Source organism: Amphiprion ocellaris, chromosome 3 (assembly GCF_022539595.1).
Source record: "Amphiprion ocellaris isolate individual 3 ecotype Okinawa chromosome 3, ASM2253959v1, whole genome shotgun sequence".
Taxonomy (NCBI): Eukaryota; Metazoa; Chordata; class Actinopteri; family Pomacentridae; genus Amphiprion; species Amphiprion ocellaris.
The window spans coordinates 9,878,266-9,900,701 of record NC_072768.1 but is presented as its reverse complement, the minus strand read 5'-3'; the positions used below and the strand labels follow the sequence as shown (position 1 = coordinate 9,900,701).

Genomic DNA, 22,436 nt, shown 5'->3' with positions numbered 1-22,436 from the left:
TAACGAAAAACAAAGCTTCCACTAATGTTGCATTTGCATGAGAAGTATGAAAAGGAATGTGGCTGTTCTTTTTACTCGTGAGTATTTTCATGTACAAAGAGAGCAATACTAATGTTACTGAACTAGACATGCATCTTTTTTCTGTTTTGCCTTGTGTCTTCAATGCGTGTCTGTACTGCAGCTTAAGCATAACAAAAAAAAAAAGGGAGCAAACAGGACAAAGTTTGAGGGGGTTTCCTAAACAGCAGCATCGGTGTCATTACCCCACACACAGGCAGAGGAAGGGAGAAGGAAAAGCAGAAAGGGCTGGAAGATAATACCATATATTATACAGGGAGGTAAGTGGAATGCAACAACAAGCTCCTTACAAGCAAGTACATGTCTGGTCTGGGAAAGCGCTAATAACAGTACATATAGGACAGAAGAGTGTGTCACTGCTGGAATAGGTTGAGACACGGACCACAACTCAACAAATGCTCCCATAGTGTTTTTTCATTTGGTTGAATGGTGGATTTTGACTTGACTCAACAACCGTAAGTCATGGCATTTTCCAACCACATTAAATGGAAGAGGTGTAACAGAACAAAAGCTGAAGCAGGCCAGCGAGCAGAGCGTGGGCCGACAAAGGAGCGGCTGCGCTGAGTAAATGAGTAATAAAATATGAATGACAATGGGTGGTGTTTACATGCTGGCTGTAGGCTAGCGTCTGCCATGTTTATCAGACAGCGACGGAGAGAGGCGATTCCTGATTCACGCTCAAGTGCAAACAAGCCCCGCAAGCCTTGTCTCTGTAATTGATGCACTAATGGGAGCGAGTGGTGGATGGGTGGGGTGGGGTGGGGTGGGGTGGGAGGGTTCGAGGGGAGGGTGGCGGCGGCGTCGGACTGAAGCGGGGACATGTCCAGACTGGGACTTCAAAGGCGTGCTGGACGCTTATCAACAAATGCACTCTCCATCAGACACAAGAGGATGGAACAGATGAAAGGAGTGCTAATTCACCTCCTCCTCCTCTGCCCCCCCACCAGGCCGTCCTTTCTGCTCTATCAGCAGACCTGATGAGCCTGGCCGACCATGGGAGGACGCATGGTGTCAAAACACGTACAGACAAAGACACATATGCATTTTAGTTAACTTTCAAGCCAACAAAGCACAGCAACTCAGCTCACATCTCAGCATATCCAGCTAGTTCCAGCTGATGATAAAGACTTTGTGATATTGTCCAGAGGGTCCAATACGTGGACATGAGTTGAGGGCCTTTAGTCAAACCGATATTTCAATGTCAAGAATGAACTTTGATGCTGTACTAAAAACATATCCTCTTTCATGCCTTGAGCGACATTTAGTCATGTTGATAGTTTTGGTTTGAAGTAACCAGGTTTTGTCTCTTTGGGAGATTTCTGCCATCACTGTAATACAGTGAAGTTGAATGGAATTTTTATGGTTGTCTCAGTTCAGAAATGTAACTTTATCTCTTGTCTTGTCCTAGCTTTAGCCAAAACGGCAAATCGCTCTGGTGATCTTATTCGGGTCAGCACTGTGTTGTCATGCAGGCTGCCCTGTGGGGGTGCAGGACAACCGTGACAAAATGTCCCTGTCACCTTACCTTACTCTATCTGCCACCACAGAGTCACAATAATCTTTAATGTCCTGCGAATCTAAAGCCAATTTAGTGAGAATGAATGAGGATGGTGGCAGCTCCCAGGTGACGCGGCCTTTCCCTCCCTTCAAGCAGCAAGCGGAGATAGCGCTGCAGTGGGGAGCTCCAGAGACCTCTATATTTATCTGACACAGTAACAAGCCGCTGTCTGACTGCTGCATGGTGCAGTACAGCTGTACAGTTTTTCCTTCATCCAACATGTCCCCCACACTCGCCCACCGCCCTCCCCGTCCCTTCCTGGGCTCTGCTCCACTATGGCCAGTGATGAGGGAACCAGCAATGACCCAGCAACATGTCATCACTTTGAGAGTTGTCATGAATGAAACTGCATTTGCCTCCATGTCTACTGGAAGAGGAACCACGCTGAATTCTGATCGGGACTTCGCACGCTGCTGGATTTCTCTACAGGAGGAGCCATATTTCAAAGTTCAGGGCCATAATTCATCCTGGGCCACCCCGATGCTAACAAAGCACCAACTGGTGATTACTGTGTTGGAGTGGCCCATTGAGGCGACCTGCCAAGGAGCTGCCAGTCTGCCAAGACGGCCTTGCCAAGAGGGCTGGAGAAGGCAGAGGAGCCCCAGCCACCTGTGCCCATTAGGCTGCGTGCTGACAACTGCACTGGGCTCTGTGGATCCCACCCAAACAAGATGAGGGGCGGATGAAGAGGCACCAGACAGGGTCAAGGTCATTGTTCAGTCACTGATGGAAAGCAGATTAATGACATTAGACACGTCAGGCTACTTTGTGGATTGTTGACACTAAAAGCTACAAGGGGGGAGATCTGTAAAGAGGTGGCATTAACAGAACTTTGTTTGGAGGTAATATAGAGTCAATCGTCATGCTGCCATACAGGAAACCTACTGAAAAGGTTTGAGGGGAAGTGTGTGGTTGTCAGAGGCATTTCATCTAGCTGTGTAATTCATGAGGTTTCCTTTGTAATTTTATTGTGTCCTTTCATCTCCTCATTGTGCACATGCTCCGAAAAAGAACAGACAGCAAAACACCGCCGGCACGCCTAGGCCTGCTTGATATCTCTTTTATAGACAGTGTGCACACAAAAGACGCACGCACAAACGCACCCAGTGGATCCATGATTCATCCTTACCTAAGCTGCTACAGGATACAATAACTCCTCTTTAGTTATTATACAAGAACTCTTCTATAGTTGATATAAGATTCAGCCCTGCTCAAACTTCTGCTGAATTATTTAGTACTGAAGCCACTCAGTCATGATGCTTTACAACAAGAGACATCACACGGCTACACATGGCCTTGGGAAGTGGCTCGGTTTTCAAAGAAACACACACATTTAAGCCATGTGTGGAGGGAAAAGGTAGAGGGAGTAGCTCAGATCGTCTCCGTACCACACACATAACGGGAAGAAAATAGAGGAGCAGTGTTTCTGTGACCTCGGTGAACCTGACTAACTATTCTGGCAAAGCAGGATACTCTCCTCTCGCTGCGGCATGCCAGCGTACATCCTCACCTCTGCAGGAGAGATTTGTCAGCAGGAGATTTCTTTTTTCCGCTGTGGAATTAACCCATGCTCTCAGAGCTTACTTGCAGGCATGGCACATTATCTCCCAGGAGCCACTGCCAAGCCAGCCCAGCAGTGAGTAAATGGCTGCTCTGGCCTGAGCTATATATGCGGGGATACAAGGCAGGCAGACAGAGGCACAGTTCAGGCGCCGAGGGCAGACACAGGCAACAGACGTGGGCACTCGTCTCTCTCACCTCTGTGAGAGGCGTCACTAAGAGGCGGCGATAGCCCTCATCCTTCCTGCCATTTAGAGCGCTACTGAGGGGAATCTACCACAGAGCTGGGGGGCGGAGGGGGGCCCACGGAAGTAATAGTATTCACGCAGATTTATGAATGAGTGGTGAGAGGAAAGGATGAGTCACAGCTTCTGAGTTGCACAGCCAGAAGGAAGCAAGCAGCCTATCACCAGAGGCACTGGGCGGCTCAAATAGGCATCAAACAGGCTGGAAACACGCTACACACTGGGCTGACACTTACACACACACATATACAGATGAACACAGCAGGCAGAGTCACAGTGGGCACATGCAACCTGGGCACAAGTTGAGGAAAATTCGTCAAGAGGGATGGCACGTGGGGGAAGACAGCATATGTCTGTGTGAGCGCCTGTGTGTTTGGATGTGAGCACAAGTGTGTCAGTCAGTCTCTTTGGAGGTTAGCAGCAAGACACACAGGTCCTATTTTGGTCAATCAAGTCTATGAGAGGAAACCTAGGAAAAGAGGCTAATCTGTCAGTGCTTTGAGAGGAGACCTTTGTAGGCCACAGAGGACAGGAGTCGGATAAACTCGCAGGGCCGACTATCAATGGACAATAAGCCCTGCTGTTCATACATGGACAATGACACACTGTATAACCATGTCATCATGACTTTGCAAAACTTGCGCAAACTTGCAATCAAATTTAAATTATACTAAGAAAAGACAGTGCTGTTGACATTAAAATTTAGTAATAGCAGTCGACACATGTCTGTGGCTTTTCACCACACACTGTGCGAGTAGTGAGGCAAATATATGTTACAATTTTGCGCTTGCGAGAAATTCAAAACACATTAAAGCGTGAGGCAAAAAGAATTCCACTCTGACCAATCACACCCCAGGCCTCTCAAAAGTCCAAAGCCAACCAATAAAACCAATTGAGCAGAAAAGCTATTTGTAACCAAACTAAGTTTTTCCCCTTTGCTTTAAGAGTGCTCAGGTTCAGGGTACTCAGCGAAGAAGGGCTCAGTTTGGGGTGAAAATACCAACATCCGCTGCTAACACATGCCCAGATTGACATTTATGAATGTGACCTAGATGGGAGAAAATGTGGCAAAGGTCAGGCAAGGGAAGGAGAAGACTGGAGGGTGAGTGCAGACATGTAGATGGATTGAGTGCACTGAGACAGAAACAGGCGCCAACTGGTTATAATTAATAGAGCTCAATTGATCTATTAATCTTTCGATATTGGCTTATCGCAGATACATTGCTTTGGGCATACACGTTGTCTAATATGTGCTGATATGAAACATTTTTGTACAGCACATAATCCCGAAAAAAAACTTGGGATAATTGAAAAATGGTGTCAGCACTGACTCCATTGTTTACAACACTAAGCATTGTCTGCAGCACATGTAGCAGGGTACATATCACAACTGAGCAGACAGTGGTGAAGAGTCAAGAGGAAAAGTCACAATAAGTTGCTACCTTTGTTTTATTTCACCTTGTGAATTAGATTGCTTAAATATTAATAAACAACCATCCAATGATTTCCCTTTTTCTTATAACTGTAACAAACCATCAAGAATAAAAGAACATTGGTGTATATATTGTATCAATATCAGAACTTTTCACTCCCTAAATATCAGTATCACCCTAAAATAAATCCTGTATTGGTCAGGATCTAAGAATTAATATGTTATCAAATCTTTGACAGATAGATGACCTGAAAATTTGCATTATGAATTCTGATCTACAACTCTGTGGTCCATATTTGTTAATGTGATTAACTTATAAAGCCATACTGTAAATTATAATTGTGTAGCATGTGCTGCCAACATTAATACACTCCTTATACATGACTGTGATAAATAAAACCACTGCAAGAATGCAAATAACCATATAACTTAACTCTTTCTTTAAAAATGCACTCCCAACTGCCAAAATTTGCCCATTTAACAAAAATGTGTTCATTAATAACTAATGCTAAAATGTGCAGACTTTTTAAGTTCAGCGATATAAAGGTTTCTGGAGGAGAAAGAGGTACAGGAATGACAACAGAAGCTGCTCTCTCTCTCTAACAAACACACACACACATAAACCTATTTACTGCCGCTTGTCAATTCTCTTGCATTTGGACCAATGTTTAAAAAGACATAAGCATCTGAGAGCACAGAGAGAACGAAGGGCTGCCGTGAAGGGAGCTTCGTCTGCTTTCTAATGTATTTATTTCAGTGACACCACGGAGCTTTAACAGGGTGAATCACTAGTCCCTGGTCCTCAGGGAAATAACAGAGACACGGTTATGTACATATGCACAGCAGGGCCATTGTTAACTGAGAGAACAAGAATAGAGCCTGACGTGTTGAATATGTCCTCCTGAAGTTACCTACTTGTCACCTAAGGTCATAAAGAGGACCTCTGCAGTCATATATTGAAGTGCAGAGACCCACTCTCTTCTGTCCCAAGGAGCTGTAGTGATCCAATGAACAGAAAGCAACTCTAACCGTGGCTGTGTATAACATGACGGTGCAATTATTCCATCGTTACTCTGGTGGTTGTGGGAGGGCAGCAGTGAATGAGTCTGATCAACATGAGCACCATCACTTTGGCACTAACACTGGCACGCTGCCTAAGCTTTGTACAAAATGGAGCAGAGCGCAGGCGAGCAGTTCATGCCCAGTGGAAACAGCGGATGTATGGGCACTGAGTCATCGTGCTGAGTGTGCCCCCAGGAAAGCACCGGACTCTCAAGGCTGGAATTTGAGCCCTTTTCAGTTTCCTGTCCCTTTAACCGCAAGACTTTGATAAGCTCCAGAAAAGCCATTAAATATTTAGAGGCTTTCTTGTATCTGCTATTGGATGTTGGTTAAACAAAAAAAAAGGACGGACACAATCGTATGAACTCAGCCCACTTTGGCACAAAACAACTGCAGACAAAAACACAGAATAGACCACACACTGATCAGTTTAACTCCTTCCTATTGCAAATAAGACACAAACAGTCTCTGTATAGTCCCGTACATGCAGTCTGCACATACAGCCTGTGCTGTGTATTCCCCCCTCTTTATCCCCTCACAACTGCAATGACTAATCCAGCAAGAATTTCTACCTTATATACTTAAAGGGGCAGACTCATTTCATCTAACTTAACATATTGGACATGCCTTATATGTAAACATCAGCAAATCTAACTCTGTGAAATCTCTCAGCCTGCACAAGGGAGCATCATTTCTCCACATTTCAGTCTCTGTAGAACTAATGTTGACGACAAGAAGTTTCATCGTTGTGGTAGCTTCAGAAAATCAATTTGCAAAAGCCTCAGGAAGAAATGGGACTTGCATTCTGTTATCTCTCTGATTCATTTAGATTTCCTTGTCAATAGTCTTTGATTAAATAAATAAGCAAAGAGAGCCAGGATAACAACCAAAATGAAAAGTGAAATGAACAGTTAGCACTATGCAACCTCACTGTTTTAAACCATAAGTCTTGTGATAATATTTTTCTTAGTGATGTTTTCTAAAAGCTAAAGGAACCAGTTATTTAAGAAAATAATTTTTTGCCTAATTTCTAAATGACATTATTTGTTTGTGACATTTGTTTAAAATATGCACATCCTCAGCAGGAACCAAGAGACCTGGAGTTGCTTTCTTACTGAACTTGCTTACCCTACAGTTGCATTGTCTACATAAAACGGTTTCCTCCTGCTGTGGAGTGAGTTCAGGTCGGAGCTCTCAGACCACAGATATCAAGTATGTCTTTGGCAAAGAGGGAGTAAACATATTATAAAATGTTCCCAGGCTGGTGGAGAGCTCTCCCAACTGCCAGGGCTCCAAAATCCTTTCGCTCTGCTGAGTTTCGTCTGGGTTCAGTACAAGGACACACAGAGCAAAGACTGTCTGTGGCATAACAGGACAGCAGATCTCTTTGTGTTTAATTTTCCTCCTACGCTTCACCTTAAAACACATACCACACAACGTTCAACCCGATGACATTTCCATGCGGAGAGCCGTTTCAGCATGTACACATTTGGGATCATTTGACTTACGACATGTATCCAGCAATATCTAAATAAAACACTGCGGACATGACGTTCCTTCACTTCAGACAGGATAAGGAGCTACGGGTTGAGAAACTAGACCAGAGTGCGTGCGAGGCAGAGCATACCATGAGTTAATATTCTATCACATAAAGAAGACAAGTGAGCTATGTGAGAACCAGCGAGTAAGAGAGTGTGTGCCTCCCTGTGGAGCTATGCAGACTAACCTGCCCTGAGACTGGGGATGGATAGAGCAGCATGCTTCCTGCTCATCTGCCTAATTGTAACAGCCTCATGTCTATCTGTTTTTGGCTCAGGTCCAGCAGCAGAGGGCAGACCTGTCTGAAGCAAAAACACAGACACCCGAGGAGGCTATCTGAACCAGGCCAGACACCTTTTAGTCACGGGATCCTCCATAACTCAAAGCAAACGGAGTCTAATGACAGCGGATCCAGGGTCCGGCCAAACAAGCTGCACGGTTGTGACCATTGTGTGAGTGAGAGAATGCCTCCCAACAAGTAAACAGTGGAGAGATATCTGACAGCCGGAGCTGTTAACAACCCTGCAGAAAAGAGTGAGGTGAAAATAGAAGAGGAAACACCAGCAGAACAACTGACAAGGACAATCAGGGATGAGGCTGAGGTTAAGTGAAGTGGAGAACGCCAGTGAGGAAGAAATGAACAGACAGCGTGTATGGAGAGGGGGGAGGCAGGGAGGGCACAAGAGGAAACATGGGGGGCTTTAAAGCAAGAGGAGGAGGAGGAGGAACGAAAAACAAGGGAAGGGACGGGCCTTTGTCAACACTCTGAGCGCTGCCCTTCAGCGAGAGCTTGAGCCGTTGCGCTTGTATACTTGACATTTGTCTGACATTTCCCCTCAGTGCTCCTCCTCCTGCGTACGGCTTCTCACTAAGGGCCTCTCTACGCATCACTGCCTGCCACTAAAAAGCACCCAGAACCTCTGCTCCAATCTGCACTTCCTCACACAGTCACTCCCGCTCTCTTCTATCCAGCAGCAAGTAGAGCATTAACCTGGCTCACTCTGTCAAGCATCACATTAGCATTCTCTTCTCAGAAGCCTGACCCGATACACCCCAAACTGTTGTGGGAAACAGTATCTCATGAGTGGACAAACATGTGGAGAGCGAAGTTTTTTTGTGAAGCACTAGAGGGCCCAGAGGCTACAGGACTGTGCTAGGCAGACAGCGCTCCCTCCTCATGTAGGGTAATTAAAGAGGAGACCGGGCCGTATTGACTAGAAAACCACTGCATGCCCTTGAAGGAACATCTGTACTGGAGAAAAACAAGGCAATTATGCAGAGGGGTGGAGGGAGGAGAGAGGAATCTTAAGCAGGAAGAAGAGAAGCAGACACATCAAGCTTGAAAAAAAACAAAAAACAAAGACAGGCATAAAGCCAGGAACATTAAAAGACATCCCCAACCTGCCCTGGCTTCATTCTGTCCTATTATTGCTTCAGTAACTCCTCTTCTTTTTTTTCCAATCACCAAGACCTCAAGGCCCTCTAGATGAATGCATTTACCCTGACCTCAGCCTGGGCCTCTAAGAGAAGTGAACTGGTTCAAACAATACTCCTGTTCTGCCTTTTAAGTCCGCTGTGTGAGAACAACAGAGGGTTTCGCCACAACACACCACACAACATCTAGTGTGGGAAGAACAGACACAACTAAACAGACATCGCAGGTAATTGCACCTTCCACAATGCAGCATTTTGTTAATATGCACAGCTAGGAGCATTTTGTTTGCTTTTTTGAGCAAAGATTTTCCTATAAAATTACTACTCTTCTAATCCATATTGCCAATGATGTATGTATCAAGGAATTAACAACATGCAGGGAGCTCCAGGAGGTCACCCAATCCGAGAATAGACAGACACACAAACAATAAACACTGAATCTTTTCTACAGAGACAGACGTGGTCACTAGGGAAAACGTGCAGGCTTGATTTCCACTATTTGTTCTGAGGGTCCCCGGGGGGTGAAGGAGGGTGGTGTTTGAGACTCCAAACTGAGCATGGGAGCCGTACACAGGTCTTCAGTAAAACAGGGCTGGAGGAACATTTTCCCACCATTGTATCACACAGATGAGAGGACACAGAAAATGGCACAAAGATAAAAAAATACCTGAGAATCAGTGAGTTATAGTACGGAAGAAGAGCAATACAAACACCCAGACTCTCTCTGATATGCATTGAGAGATCATGTAAAAAAAAAATAAGTAAATAAAGGAATAGAATACACAGTTTCAAATCTGAGACACTGACCTCACTATTTCACTGACAAACACATTTTAAATTTGTATCTGCTGACTATAAAAGCAAAGCAGCAAAGGACAGAAGGTCATTATATCTATCTTACAATTTCCACACATAAGCCAATAACATCTAGAATATGACTTTTCACTTTTTGTAATGTTATTTTTTCAGCAGCATTAAGGTATGTTAACTATTCTAAGGGTGTTTTAAGTGAGTTTCAGTGTTTCTGACATCTGAAATCTGGAAGCAAACCCAAAAACAACACGTGGATGGCCCAAGGTAAAAACTAAAACCTTCAGATAGTCAACACAGCTGCACGAATAGCAATAGAGGCGTGAAACTTCACGCAAAACCAAAAGAAGAATGGTTGGAATGTGGCAGCAAGTGATGTAACATTTCAACCAGAAGCCTGTCTGCGTCAAAACACGCTGCAGGTGAATATTATAAAGGCTTGAACTGCCATGAGAGGCATGAGACGGCTGATCTTGTTGTCCCAATTTCTGATCTGAAAGCACAAGCTGTCTCACACTCTGAAATCTGTGAAAAGGACAAGTGAGGATATGTGATGTTGCCACAAGGTGCTAAATTCACCGAAAGTGCTGAACGAATGACTGAGACAAACCAAATACATGCATCAACACATAAATGAATTCATCTTAATCTGCAGACTGGCAGGAATTTAAAATTTAATATGTATATAAATGATATGACCCTCTCCTGAACTGCTTTAAAAAATGCATGACCCCACCGCTGGGCCAAAGTCAAACAAGGATGACCCTCCCCCAGATTCTTCAATATACCCCTTTTCATAAATTGCAAAATGTCCCTCAAGCAAATATTTAGCTGACATGGTCCAGACAGGTAGACTACCTCATTTCTTGGCAGAGCTACGTTAACCTCAACTGAGTATACCTTTCTAATACCTGGTGCTCTATACTGCAGCCATCCTTCACTCCACAAATAGCCTGATCTAAAGACAAGGTCTCTATAATGAACAGAGAGGAAATGTTTGCACTGGCCCATGGACAATCGTACTGCCTGACAGAAATGAAGGAAAAACACTGCATAGATTCATGGGATTTGTTCGCTAGTGAAGAAACGCTCAATTTCTGAATGTTTTCGAGCCTGGAAACCGCCGACCTAGATCAAAGCCACATCTGCAGAGTATCACAACAAACCTTGCCATAATTAGAACTAATTCAGCAAACGCCAAGAATTCAAGTTACCTTTCTGGCACTGGTTGGAGGTCCAGCAGCGATAGTCGTTGTTGTCATTGAAGGACGTCCTCTGACAAATAGGGTTATCCTCCATGATGCCGGGGCAGACATTGTCGCACTCCTTCGCCTTCTTGTTCCCATTGATAACGTTGTTGAACCCAGCATCCATAATAAGAGACCAGTCCACCGAGTCCAGGTAGCAGAGCTCAGGGTTCTTCTCAATCCGCATGGCTCCCCGGGTGATGTTCCTCAGGTTGTACAGGCCAATGTCCTTCAGGCTGGTCATCTCGTAGATCACCAGGGCGTAGTTGTAGAAGAGGTTGCGCCCGCGGATGACGCTCAGGTTGGGGAAGAGCATGCTGAGGCTATCCAGGCCTGAAACACGAAACAGCAGCAGGTAGTCGGTGATGACCATCAGCTTCGGGAAGCTGAGGGAGCGGAAGACCTCCTGGTGGATGTTGTTGGTCTTGTCGGTGATGAGCAGGATCTGCAGGTAGCCCTCCACCACCGTGCAGTTTTCAAGCCGCTTGAATTCACTGATGTCATTTCGGATGTCGAAGCTCGGGCCACAGACTGGAAGACACAGAGAGACGACACATGAAGATGCATTGTCCTTCTCTTAATAGAGAGCATTACAGTTTTGCATTTGTATCAGAAATGAACGTAGCGCAAGTGTTTTGTGGGGAATGCAGCATAGATTAGCATGTGGATTACTTTTACCGAAAGATTTTAATTATAATAATCTTCCTGAAGCATATAATCCTGTTAGTCAAGATGGTGAGGCTGGTACTTTGCTGGCAGTATGTCATACATACAAATAACTCAGAGCTCTGAAAAAATACACTCGGTGCACTACAAGGACACCAAGTTTCTACACTGTATGAAATGAGTTAATTTGTTCTCAGTGTTCACTCAGGGAGGTTGTTTTTCTTGTAACAAGGACTGGAGATTACGATAAGGGCCAGCTGAGGTGAACACGTGCAAGTTAACATATTGCTACACTATGTCCGACATAAACCCTGCATTTATCTGTAAAAATGTTTTGTCCGTCACCTCAGATGAACCCCAGCATTTAAATAAGCCATTTCTCTGTGCTTGGAAAACAACACTTGAATCCAGAGTGCCTGGAGCGTCCTCTGACACCACATGCACGCACAAAAACATTAACAACAAAGACAGCATTTATTATTGATGACAATCAACTCTCCCTCTAATTGTGCCTATAAACTACAACATCAAGTGAAACTATGTCACGTTTTTTCTTTTAAGATTATTTTTGGGCTTTGCTGCCTTTTTTATTTTATTATAGGGGGCATGTGAGGAGAGAGGGTTTGAACAGAGGCCACTTACTATATGGTGAACACACTCTAACCACTGAGCTAGCAGGGTGTCCTAAAACTATAGGACATAAAACACAAGTTCTCAATGTTCCACACTAATTGCTACTGCTAAATGCTATTTTAACGTGTTAATGAGGTAGGACCAATTTTCAGATGTGCTGGGTTAGAGATACCATGTGTGTGCAAACAGGTTTTGACAGAAAAGTAAAACAGCAGTGACGCAGTTCGCACTGTTTGCCAGCCATCATAAAACATAAAAACATGGAAGAATAGCAGAAGGAAAGTGGGTCCAACAGGGCAAAAAAGAGAGAGCAAAAACACCTCTCAAGAAAGAGCAACAAACTACAAACCAACACAATATTAGCTCTCAGTGCCACAATAACACGATGGAAGGACACAAAGAAAAAAAAATTGTGTTTCTGTACAGACTTTGCTATGGCATCTGACCAGTAATGTAGCTTCTAACATCGGCCGCTACTATGCATTCCGCTAAAGTCACAGCTTGGTGCTGGAATTTTTCTGCTGTTGCTATTTGCAGCTGTCATTCAATAATAAAATACTAGGAGGCGGTTGAATGCTACAAAGTAAACTAAAGTTTTTATTTTGTGCAGCATCATCCTGTAATTAACATTCGTGACTGTAGACGCCGCTGCTGTTGCACAGAAAAAGTGTGCAGCCTCACTTTAAATGTACTTTTAGCCACCTGTTTAAAGCAAGTGTCAATTACTTTTACATAACTGACCCTAACAGGTCGAAGCAGATGTCCACCCTGCCTGGGCCTGGTTCTGCCAGAAGTTTCTTCCAGGTAAAGGTTAGAATTTTCTTCCCGCATTTTATAAAAAAATCTGCTCAAAGGGAATTATTTAGATTTGTTAGGGTTCCTTCTGGAATATTACAAGGTCTTCACTTTACTTTGCTTGAGATGATTTATATTGAGTTAAATTGAACGACTTTAAAAATGCATTCACTACTTTTTACTGTTGTTGTTGCATTTAGCTAACTATTTTAAGTTGTTTTCATTAATATATCATTTAACAATTGCTCCAGAACAATTATTTATCTATCTGAACCATTCAATATTGCCTTTAACTATTTCAAATGCTGATTTATGTTGAGTTAAATTGAACTATTTTAACAATGTATTTGCTACTTTTTACTGTTACTGTTGCATTTAGTGAACCATTTTAAGTTGTTTTCATTATTTTATCCTTTAAAAATTGCTCCAAAACAATTATTTATCGATTTGAACCATTAAATACTGCCTTCAACTATTTTAAATGCTCATTTAGAGTTTTCATCAATAGCATTTAGTTATTTTGTATGAACTGAAATTTCTGTTTTTACTAATCACTTGAGGTGCTCCACAATCTTTCCACAAACCTCCACACAACAGCAGCAGGTAAAAAGCATCTCAATCTGAAAAGTGCTTCTTTCTGTGAACTGCATGTTAAACATTTATGAAACAATAAATGATTTATACAATGAGAGAACTGGCACATACCGCAGCCAACAGGTTGCATATTATTTTAAACCGTCTAAAAGGAGGTTCAACAATCAGCACAGCAAATGCCCTGACATATGAGCTCCTTGGTTAAACCTGTTATGTTCTTAGAGAGGCTTAGGATGCCGTCACAGTGAGCGACATTGTCACAGTGCCTGTCCAATGAGACAAACAGACATGTTTTCAATAACAGTGTTTGATCCTTGTCAAAACATTGTCTAATCACAGCGAGGGGATGAAGCAAAGAGCTAAACTCTTTCTTGTCCCCAGAATAAACACCGTGCCACAAGAATGTTTTCCTCAAATAGGAAAATGGCCATAGAAATCATACGAAAACACCTCTCTGTGCCATGTAGCCAACCAGAGGATGTGTGCGTGCTCTCAGAACGTCTCTGCAAGTAAATTAACTCCACTTCAGCGCTGACAAAATAAGCCATGTTTGATGTGCTTTGTTCGAGCTATTCTGCCAAAAATAGAGGCCACATTGTTTCTGGGGATGAATGGGCTATATTTGCTCCTGTCAGGGTGTCTCTCTTCTCCAAATTTAGAACGGAAACAATTACTCCAGTAGAAAATAGTATTTGCTTTCTCCAATCAACACCAATGCCCCTGGGCTCCACTTGTGAGCCATCGAGCTGCATGTCTTCTTTGTTTCATTGAGACTTTTCTTCCAGCTTCTCGAGCAGCCGGAGAGAGAGGGAGGAGGGGTGGAGCCACTCAAATACAAAGACTAATTTGTTTGTTAGTAAAGAGAAACTCTAGGCCCCACTTCCTGATGAGGGCATTAATAAAATCAGGGGAGGGGAGGGCATCTGGCCAGGGAAAGATAAAAATTTCTGCCAGGCGCAGCTATCAGAAGGCCATCCTGGTGTAAAACCGTGACAAACACAAAACTGCTCTGCATTAAATGTATTTCTGGGCGTCGTAAATGCCGAGCGGCTTTTCCTGAATGTCTGAAATTGATTTATAGTCCAGAAAAGGCTGGGAAAGGAAGGAAGAATAAAAAGAAAGCAAATGACACAGACCTCCTCTTTGTGATTTTCTTGTTCTACTCATCAGACATGTTAAGTACGAGGAATTCCAATCATTTCCTTGCAAAAAGACTGAGAAGGACGTTGCCTCAAAATAAGCCTCCAGGCTTCTCTGATTCCAGCCAGTCATTCCATTTGTTGTGAAGGCAACAACAATGCTTAAATAAGATTTAGATTACCAAATCCTTTATTCATTCTTACGTAAACAAGATATATTTCAGCACCGGCATCCACACAGAGTGATAATCCAGCATACATGTGTCTGTCTCTGCCTCCCTTGTGTCTCTTTGCTCTTCACACTGCTGAGTAAACACACATATCTTCACAGCGTAATAGGATCCATCGGCTCATGTTTATGATTGATAAACCTTGCCCCCGGCCCTCTGTGGAAATGTCATCACACAAACACGCACACACACCTGCACAAGCACAGGCAAACATGACCCCGCGGAAGACCGTCGAATCGAGCCGAGGCCAGCGGTCACTGTTTATCTTGACATCGCATGAAATCTGATTCGGATCCAGTGAGCGCAGAACCTGCATGTAAATAAACATCATCTCAGTCTTGGCTGACAGACGCGTGAGATTGAAATCTGGACCACATGTCGTGCTGTTTATCAAAAGGCCACAAACTGAGCATTCTGGGAAAGCACTTAACGGGATCCTTTACCAGACATCCAGCTGTAAACTGCAGGAAGGTTATTAGGGAAGATTCCTCTCTCCCGTCCCGAGCTTAGCTTGAGGGCCGTGTTTCTCTGCCGTTTCTAGTTTGGGATTTTTGGGATCATAAAACTCTTGTAGCAGTTACAGTTATAGAGTTGTTAATGTGCTGTGTGCCAAATGTAATACATAAAAAAATATATAAAAAGAAGGAAAAGCAGGAAAACTTCACATTTGTGCTTTGTAATACCGGAGAAAGATGCTCAAAATTCTCGCAGCAATAAATCTGAGTTACATGTTGCAGCATTGAGACAGCTTTAAAAACAATGCTTAAGATGACAAAGACTGTTTAGGAAGTTTATCTGGTCTGAAAATATGCATCTCATCCAAAGGAGATTGTTAAAGTGTCACTTATTGAACCAGGTACTGAAAAGTGCTAATTATTTACCAGGATTTTACATTTTGTTGTAGTTTATGAGCAACCGCAAAGAATCTGGTAATAATTATGAGAGTTACATAGTTGGGAACAAAAGCTACACAGTAAAGAATTAACTCGGTGAAACAAAGGACAAAGAACTGAGTACACGTGTCTGTGTTTGTGAATGATATAACTTCTCAAGGGTTGTAGTATTCGTATCAAAATCTTCCTCTGCAACCTCAAGCTCTGGCTCAAACATCGAGGGGAGCTGGTCACCATGTGGTCGTATCCCCCTGCACCTGCCACATCAACTGGCTGTAATCCGCAGCATACTGGAAGTCATCTGACCAGCGGTCTGGTGGGCCACTTCCACTCAGTCGACCTTCAAACACAGTGGCTCAGATATCACCAAAACCCCAAACAGAAACACTACACTCACCATCATAACAGCTCTCACACAAGGACTCCCCCTCACCCAAAATGAGGGAAGAGGGTGGGAGGTAACAGACTCTGTTTACATGCACACTAGGACCATTTTGAGATGGCAGTGAGCTGCTTTCTAGTCATAGAATTTGTTTGATAATGGATTAATGACTGGAAGCCTATGAGGAACTTGAGAAAAGTACACGAGAAGAGCTTAGTTTTAGAAGCATAAAAAGCCTTTGTGGTAGTGATGCAGTCGTCTGCGTGTTCGACCTTCAATGAGGGTCACTCCATGACCTTTATGATGTACTGTATGTGTAAATAAGTAAAAATCTATATAAGAATAGAAAGTAATCAAACACAAATAAAGGAAATATGCCGCAATCGACGTGAGCTTATTTATGTAAGATAATCAAACTACGGAATTTCAGTATCATACCTGCTGCTTTTCTGATAGAATGTAGTGATAAATTTAAGGACTTTTTAGCAGCTTTGTGTCAACAATGACACATAACCAGGTGACGATTAAATGATTATCATTAAACAATGAAAAACCTTTCTGGCTGAGATCCTGGAAACACCGCAGAGAATAATCTTTGGCCAGCGGATCCTTCATGGGTGGACTCTGACGAGCAGCTTTCAACTGATGTAGCGAGCGCCATCCATTAGAAGAGTTAACATTTGCAATCATCTTGCAAATTGTACAATACTCCACGGGCCATTAAACCAGCAGCCAATGATGATGTATGTGCGGTCGGCCAGAGACTGCATTTGAGCAAATCCAATGACGTGCCACTTGAAATAAAGCGTTTAATTAAGCATTGTAAACCTCAGCTGGCGGCCTGGAGGACCTGTAGGACAGCGATTCGAGTGCACTCTCACAAACTAGCCCAGTGACACACTTTCACATCCTTACTCAGGGGCAACGCCACTGACTCAGGCTGTCACGCCGAGTCCTGCCGCGGTGCACGCAGAAAAGCTGCACAAGAAACTCACACAAAAACACTCCCGCACAAATACACACAGCATAGGGCCGTGAACACTTGACACACTTTTTTCACCAGGGGGGTGTGTGACAAGGCATTCCTGCATCCACCCCGGTCAGAGGATGGGGGAAGGGGACGCATGGTGGCTATGTGACCGTGGAGCCCCGGTCACAGGGTAGAGCGGGCCACCTTGGAGTAAAGTGTCAGCACTCATATCTGAGCCACTTGCCCCATCATGACATGTAGAGCTGAGCTGCAATATGGCACGCTCCAAAGGGAAAAGCTAGAAGGCCTGTCAAACACAATGCTCACTGACGTTTGATTATTTATTCCGCCATTCAGGTTTTTCCAAAGCAACATGCTCTTTCATAAATAACTGAACGGGAACAGCGGAGTGCCCTCATGAACAGGACAGAGGGTGCCTGTACTCATACAACCCCTGCGCCAATGTTGCTGGTGACACATCTATTTATAACTCCAATAGTAGTGGTGCCAAGTGACGAAGTTAAGCGCATCAGTCTATACGGGAGGAGATCCGCTCCGTGCGAAACAGCAAAAGCCAATAAAACCGTTCACAAACTCACTCCCATTCCAAATCAACAAAACCAAGTCTGTTTCTCTTGCAAGTGTATTTTTGCACAATCTATTTCCAAACACCAAGTCTCTATTTCCCTCACGCGCTCTCTCTCTCTCTCTCTCTCTCGCTCGCTCGCTCACTTTTAGAGACTTGTTTGCTGCATACTTGGAAGCCATGGCATGGAAAGTTTACTGTGGTGAGAGTTAAAAGAGAGCTTAATTACATTTTATTGGTGTGGACAGATTATCAAAACGAACAGAGCAAAGAAAGTTTTCAACCCCTAATGGAGCTCTTGAATATCAGGGATTTTCCACTAAGTGATGATAGAAGCTGGAAATTCTGACCCCCTCTGCAGCCCTGTGAAGTAAACATCATCCACAAGTGATAAACTGGGTACTTATCTTGATATTCTCCACAGTCTGTGTCACTGAGTTCTTTGTTCTGGGAGGCCTGATGTATTATACACCACAGAGCATCAAGATCTGAGGGCAGCTACTTGTCTCCCAGCCTCCAGCTGCGTTCGCGGGTCTCTTGCTGAGCTCAGAGAGGGTTCAAAGAAACAGGGCTGTGGTCGGACCGCTGCTCAATAAGACCGAATTAAGTTTTTTCATCTATTCGAATGCTAATAGAGGTCAGTCTCCGCGTCTCCTTCCCATGTCGAGATGTCTCCGACACATCCACTCAGGAAACTAGTGAATTAGCAAAACGACGGTGACGTAGCTGCCAAACACACTCATGTCAAGCCACAACATCCACCGACACACACAGGCACAGTCTCTGGGCTCAAGGTGAAAAGACGCACCTGGAGGGGTGTTTACTGAGAAACAGGCAAAAGAGCAGCTTCTGGTTTTGTGAAATTAAGAAAGGAAATATCTAATATGTGAAAAAAAAGGATTCATTACTTTGATATTGACTTTAATGTTAGGCACCTCTGTGAAATCTGCGATGATTTCTATTTTATGTTTATGTCGAGGGCCCAGTAGATGGAGGTGGTGGTAGAGTGGAATGCATTACATTTGAAAGTCTTCCTAATATTATGTCCAAAATGTCAGCAACACTTTTAAAAGTAATGCAGTCCGGTTCACCACCTCCACCTTCCACGACCTCAATAATAAACACTGCGTAGAATCACGACCTTTTTGAAAACAGCAACACAGAAGCAGAGATTATAGCAGAGCATTTGTACTGGAATGCATTACATTTCATCCAATGAAAACGTGTACAGCAAGTGCAGAGTGGAAGGCCCAGTCTAAATTTACGATTACTGACAGAAACGCATGATATAGACCTCATTTCTCAGCCCTGTTTATAGAACAAAACTCAATGTGACATGTCACATTTCTTTCCCTCCGCTAAATATTTAGCTCACACACAAAAATTAGGAATTGCTAAATCATCTGTATAATCCAGCTGGTGTTGGCTGGAGGTTTTGCAAGATGGATAAGGTGTTTTCTTTGGCCAAAAGCATGTTTAGAGAGCTGTCAGTGCAAAGCTGACACATCAACCACAATCAGTCACATACTGACCTTATATATACTGTATCAATTGCCAGTGAATAGAGAGGGCAACCCTCATTGACTCATTGATCAGCTGTTCTATTTTAGCACTGGCAAAAAAAAAAAAAGCAGTCTGGACTGTGGCAGCTCCCAGTGTTAGATAAGATTAGAGCAGAGGAATTTTCTCAATTTTAAACCATGCAAAACTCTGAAATCAGTGGCAAGAAAACTGTCAACAGTTAAGGACATAATTTACTACTACTGACGTACATTGACAAGTGGCTTTTATGACTAAATTCCATCACAAATTGAAAATACAAGGCTCTCTTTTTTTTCCTTACAGTAAAACACTCAAAGGAAAAGCATGGCAGATGGAAATAAAACTTTAAAAACTGGAAAAATAAATATCCTCACTTTCATTCTAGAGTTAGTCAGCATTTTTAAAACTGTGCGAAGACTAAAGTGAAAAGTTTCTACATATTTTATACACATATTTTATACACAAGTGTCATCAATTTGTCAATCAGTATAAAAAGATGAAGGCATGAAGCTGGAATAGAAATAAGCTCGAATCAGGTGCTCCTGAATTTTAAGGCTTGTCACTGCACAGATGTAATCAAATTATTATTTAGGTGTCCCTATATTCATTTATTTTCTTACCATAGTGACTGTTTAGAATTCTAATCGTTTATTTAACCGCTATTTGTGTGCGTGTTGTTTATGACTGCATGGGATTTTAAGAAGCAAAGGATCGCCTGATTTTTGGCTGTTCATGCGCAGCGACGCCACAATACGAAATGCAAAATGGCCACATGGTCGTAGTAACCTTCAGCTCTGCTCCCTGGATTCATCCTCTGCTTTCTGGATGCCTCGGATCAGAATTCACGCCGGAGTGTGTTTAGAATTGTATCCCGTTTCGAAACGAACGAGACACTTTTATCAGATGGGATGATTTTTGCGCGCAGCGGTGCCTATTTTTGGGTAATTGTGTTCACCCGCACTGACGGCAGCTGTACCACATGGTCCTCCTCAGCTAATATATAAGTAACATGCGCTGCAAGCTCACCGGCTTTGACGCATTCAGTCTCTGTAAGTCCAAACATGACAAGTAATAAACCTGGTTATTTTTCTCAGTAAATGTAGTGGTGCGTTTTTGCGTAAATTCCCCACCAGCTGGCACAATACCCTCTTTTTTGGGAGGACAAAAGGCCTCCCCTTGTTTAAGAACTGAATTTAAATAAAACAATAAAATAAATACTTACTCTCTCCATATGTGGACCATATGCAGATAGTGGAGACAGTCAGCATCAAACCCCAAAACAAGGTCGGGCTACCCATCGGTGTTTCTGATCTCACGTTCCTGAACATAATTTTCACCTCCAAACAATAAAAAAAAAGCAGTGACAAAATAAAATGATCAGCTTGTACACATCAGCTCCGTAAAAAACACAAGACAGCCTTAACGTGAGGAAAAGTTTTTAAAAAATGATAATAAACGTGTCCGTAGCCCACAAGGCTACCACAAGGTAGCCTGGAAATGCGTGGTCGCTCGTCTGCCTGGGTTTGCTCCTTTGAAAAAATATAAATAAAAAGGTGTAAAAATGATAAGAAGAGTGAATTCCTTTGGGGGGGAAATTCTTAAAACAGTCTGCTATTTTTGCCAGTGACAGGGTACTTTGACGTTGGCTGGTATGGCACACAAGCCAGTGATTTTACTGGATAAATGATGGTAATCCCCATCTTCATTCTCCATCTCTTGGAAAACAGCAGTGCGCGCACAGTGCGATCAGGCCTGGTTAAAAACAGCAACACAAAAAATAATATATATGAGGCTAAACGTTATTACTGGGCGCTTTTACCACGGTAATAAATTAACAACAGTGTCGCTCACAAGAATCCCCCGTGTGTGAATGACTGCGTACGAGGAGGAGGTGGGGTGGGGGCAGAAAACACGTCCAGATCCACAGGGGTGGTGGCTGCGAGGTTGAAAAATGAATGAAAAACCTTTTTTTTTGTTGTTGCCTATGCCATTCAGCCAGCACAGGCTCTCGATCCACACCAAGCAGCCGTGCCTCGCAACGAGAAGTCGTCTCTTTTTTTCAGCCAATTTTCCAGCTCCTCGGCTGGGACTTATCTCTGCCGTCAGTCGGGATTTGCAGCTGAAAGAAAATACCAGACTTGTGCCACGCAAGAGAATGGGTGTCCAGCTCTCCAGCTAGACGACCTCGACTGGGGTGGGAGGGAGAATATGTCCAAGGAGTTGCCCTTTGAGAGTGTTTTGTTGTTTTGCCTTTTATCCGCGCCCAGAAGAGAAAGCGAAAAAAATCTTAACTGCCGTTGCGCGTTATATCCAGAGGCTGAAATCCTGCAGTTCGCCCTCGGTTAAAGCAGGCTGTGGGTCTCCGCTGCTCCGTGGAATCGCTGCTGTAAACAAGAGTCGGCTTCTCTCACACAGAAACACATAGTGCTACGGATAAGGTGGCCGGCAGCAGGGCGGAAAAACCGGAGCGGATTCAGACCCGGAGATTCTCGGAGCGCACGACGCACCGAGCAGGATGCACACACCCCCAACTGGGTGTTTCTGGGAGAATCAAGCTCAGAGTGTGTCGGTGAAGCTTCTATTAAGATAACTTCCAGTCTTTGCACGGTCAGAGGAAGCAAATCAATCTATTCCACTATCAAACCAGGCAAAATTTCAGCAGTATGTGAGATTCAGATGGCTGTTTTGTCATTATTCCCTCGTTTATTTGAATCACATCACTTAAATTTGTGGGGTTGTGTCTCAGACTAAATACCTGGGGTCAGTTTTACCAAATCTGCAACATAACACCATTTCCTGTCACATTTATTTTTGACAAATTGGACCAATCAAACCAACCTGCAACCCATTCACTACCATGCCAATCCAGCAGGCCTCCAAAATTTATACTGAAATTATTGCAGTCCTGATGTTTGGGTAGAACTGGACATATATCTAAACTGGTAAGGATCCAAAGTGGCATCTAATCTTGATTTATTTTTGAATCTAACTCAGGTCTTAAAAAATAAAAATAAAATTTGTGTCAAAATGTCTAGTAATAT

The 22,436-nt window shown here is 43.4% G+C and overlaps 1 protein-coding gene across 1 annotated transcript in view; it reads right to left on the bottom strand.

Annotated features, from left to right (window-relative positions):
- Nucleotides 1-21,798, bottom strand: part of igf1ra (insulin-like growth factor 1a receptor) — a 75,823-nt gene extending 54,025 nt beyond the window's left edge. Inside the window, exons 1-2 of the mRNA XM_023275339.3 lie at nucleotides 20,618-21,798; nucleotides 10,933-11,496 (exon numbers count right to left, since the gene is read on the bottom strand). Of these exons, the coding sequence (XP_023131107.1) occupies nucleotides 10,933-11,496; nucleotides 20,618-20,723 (670 nt within the window). The 5' untranslated portion in view covers nucleotides 20,724-21,798. The remainder of the gene's footprint in view (nucleotides 1-10,932; nucleotides 11,497-20,617) is intronic.
- Between the last annotated feature and the right edge of the window lie 638 nt (nucleotides 21,799-22,436).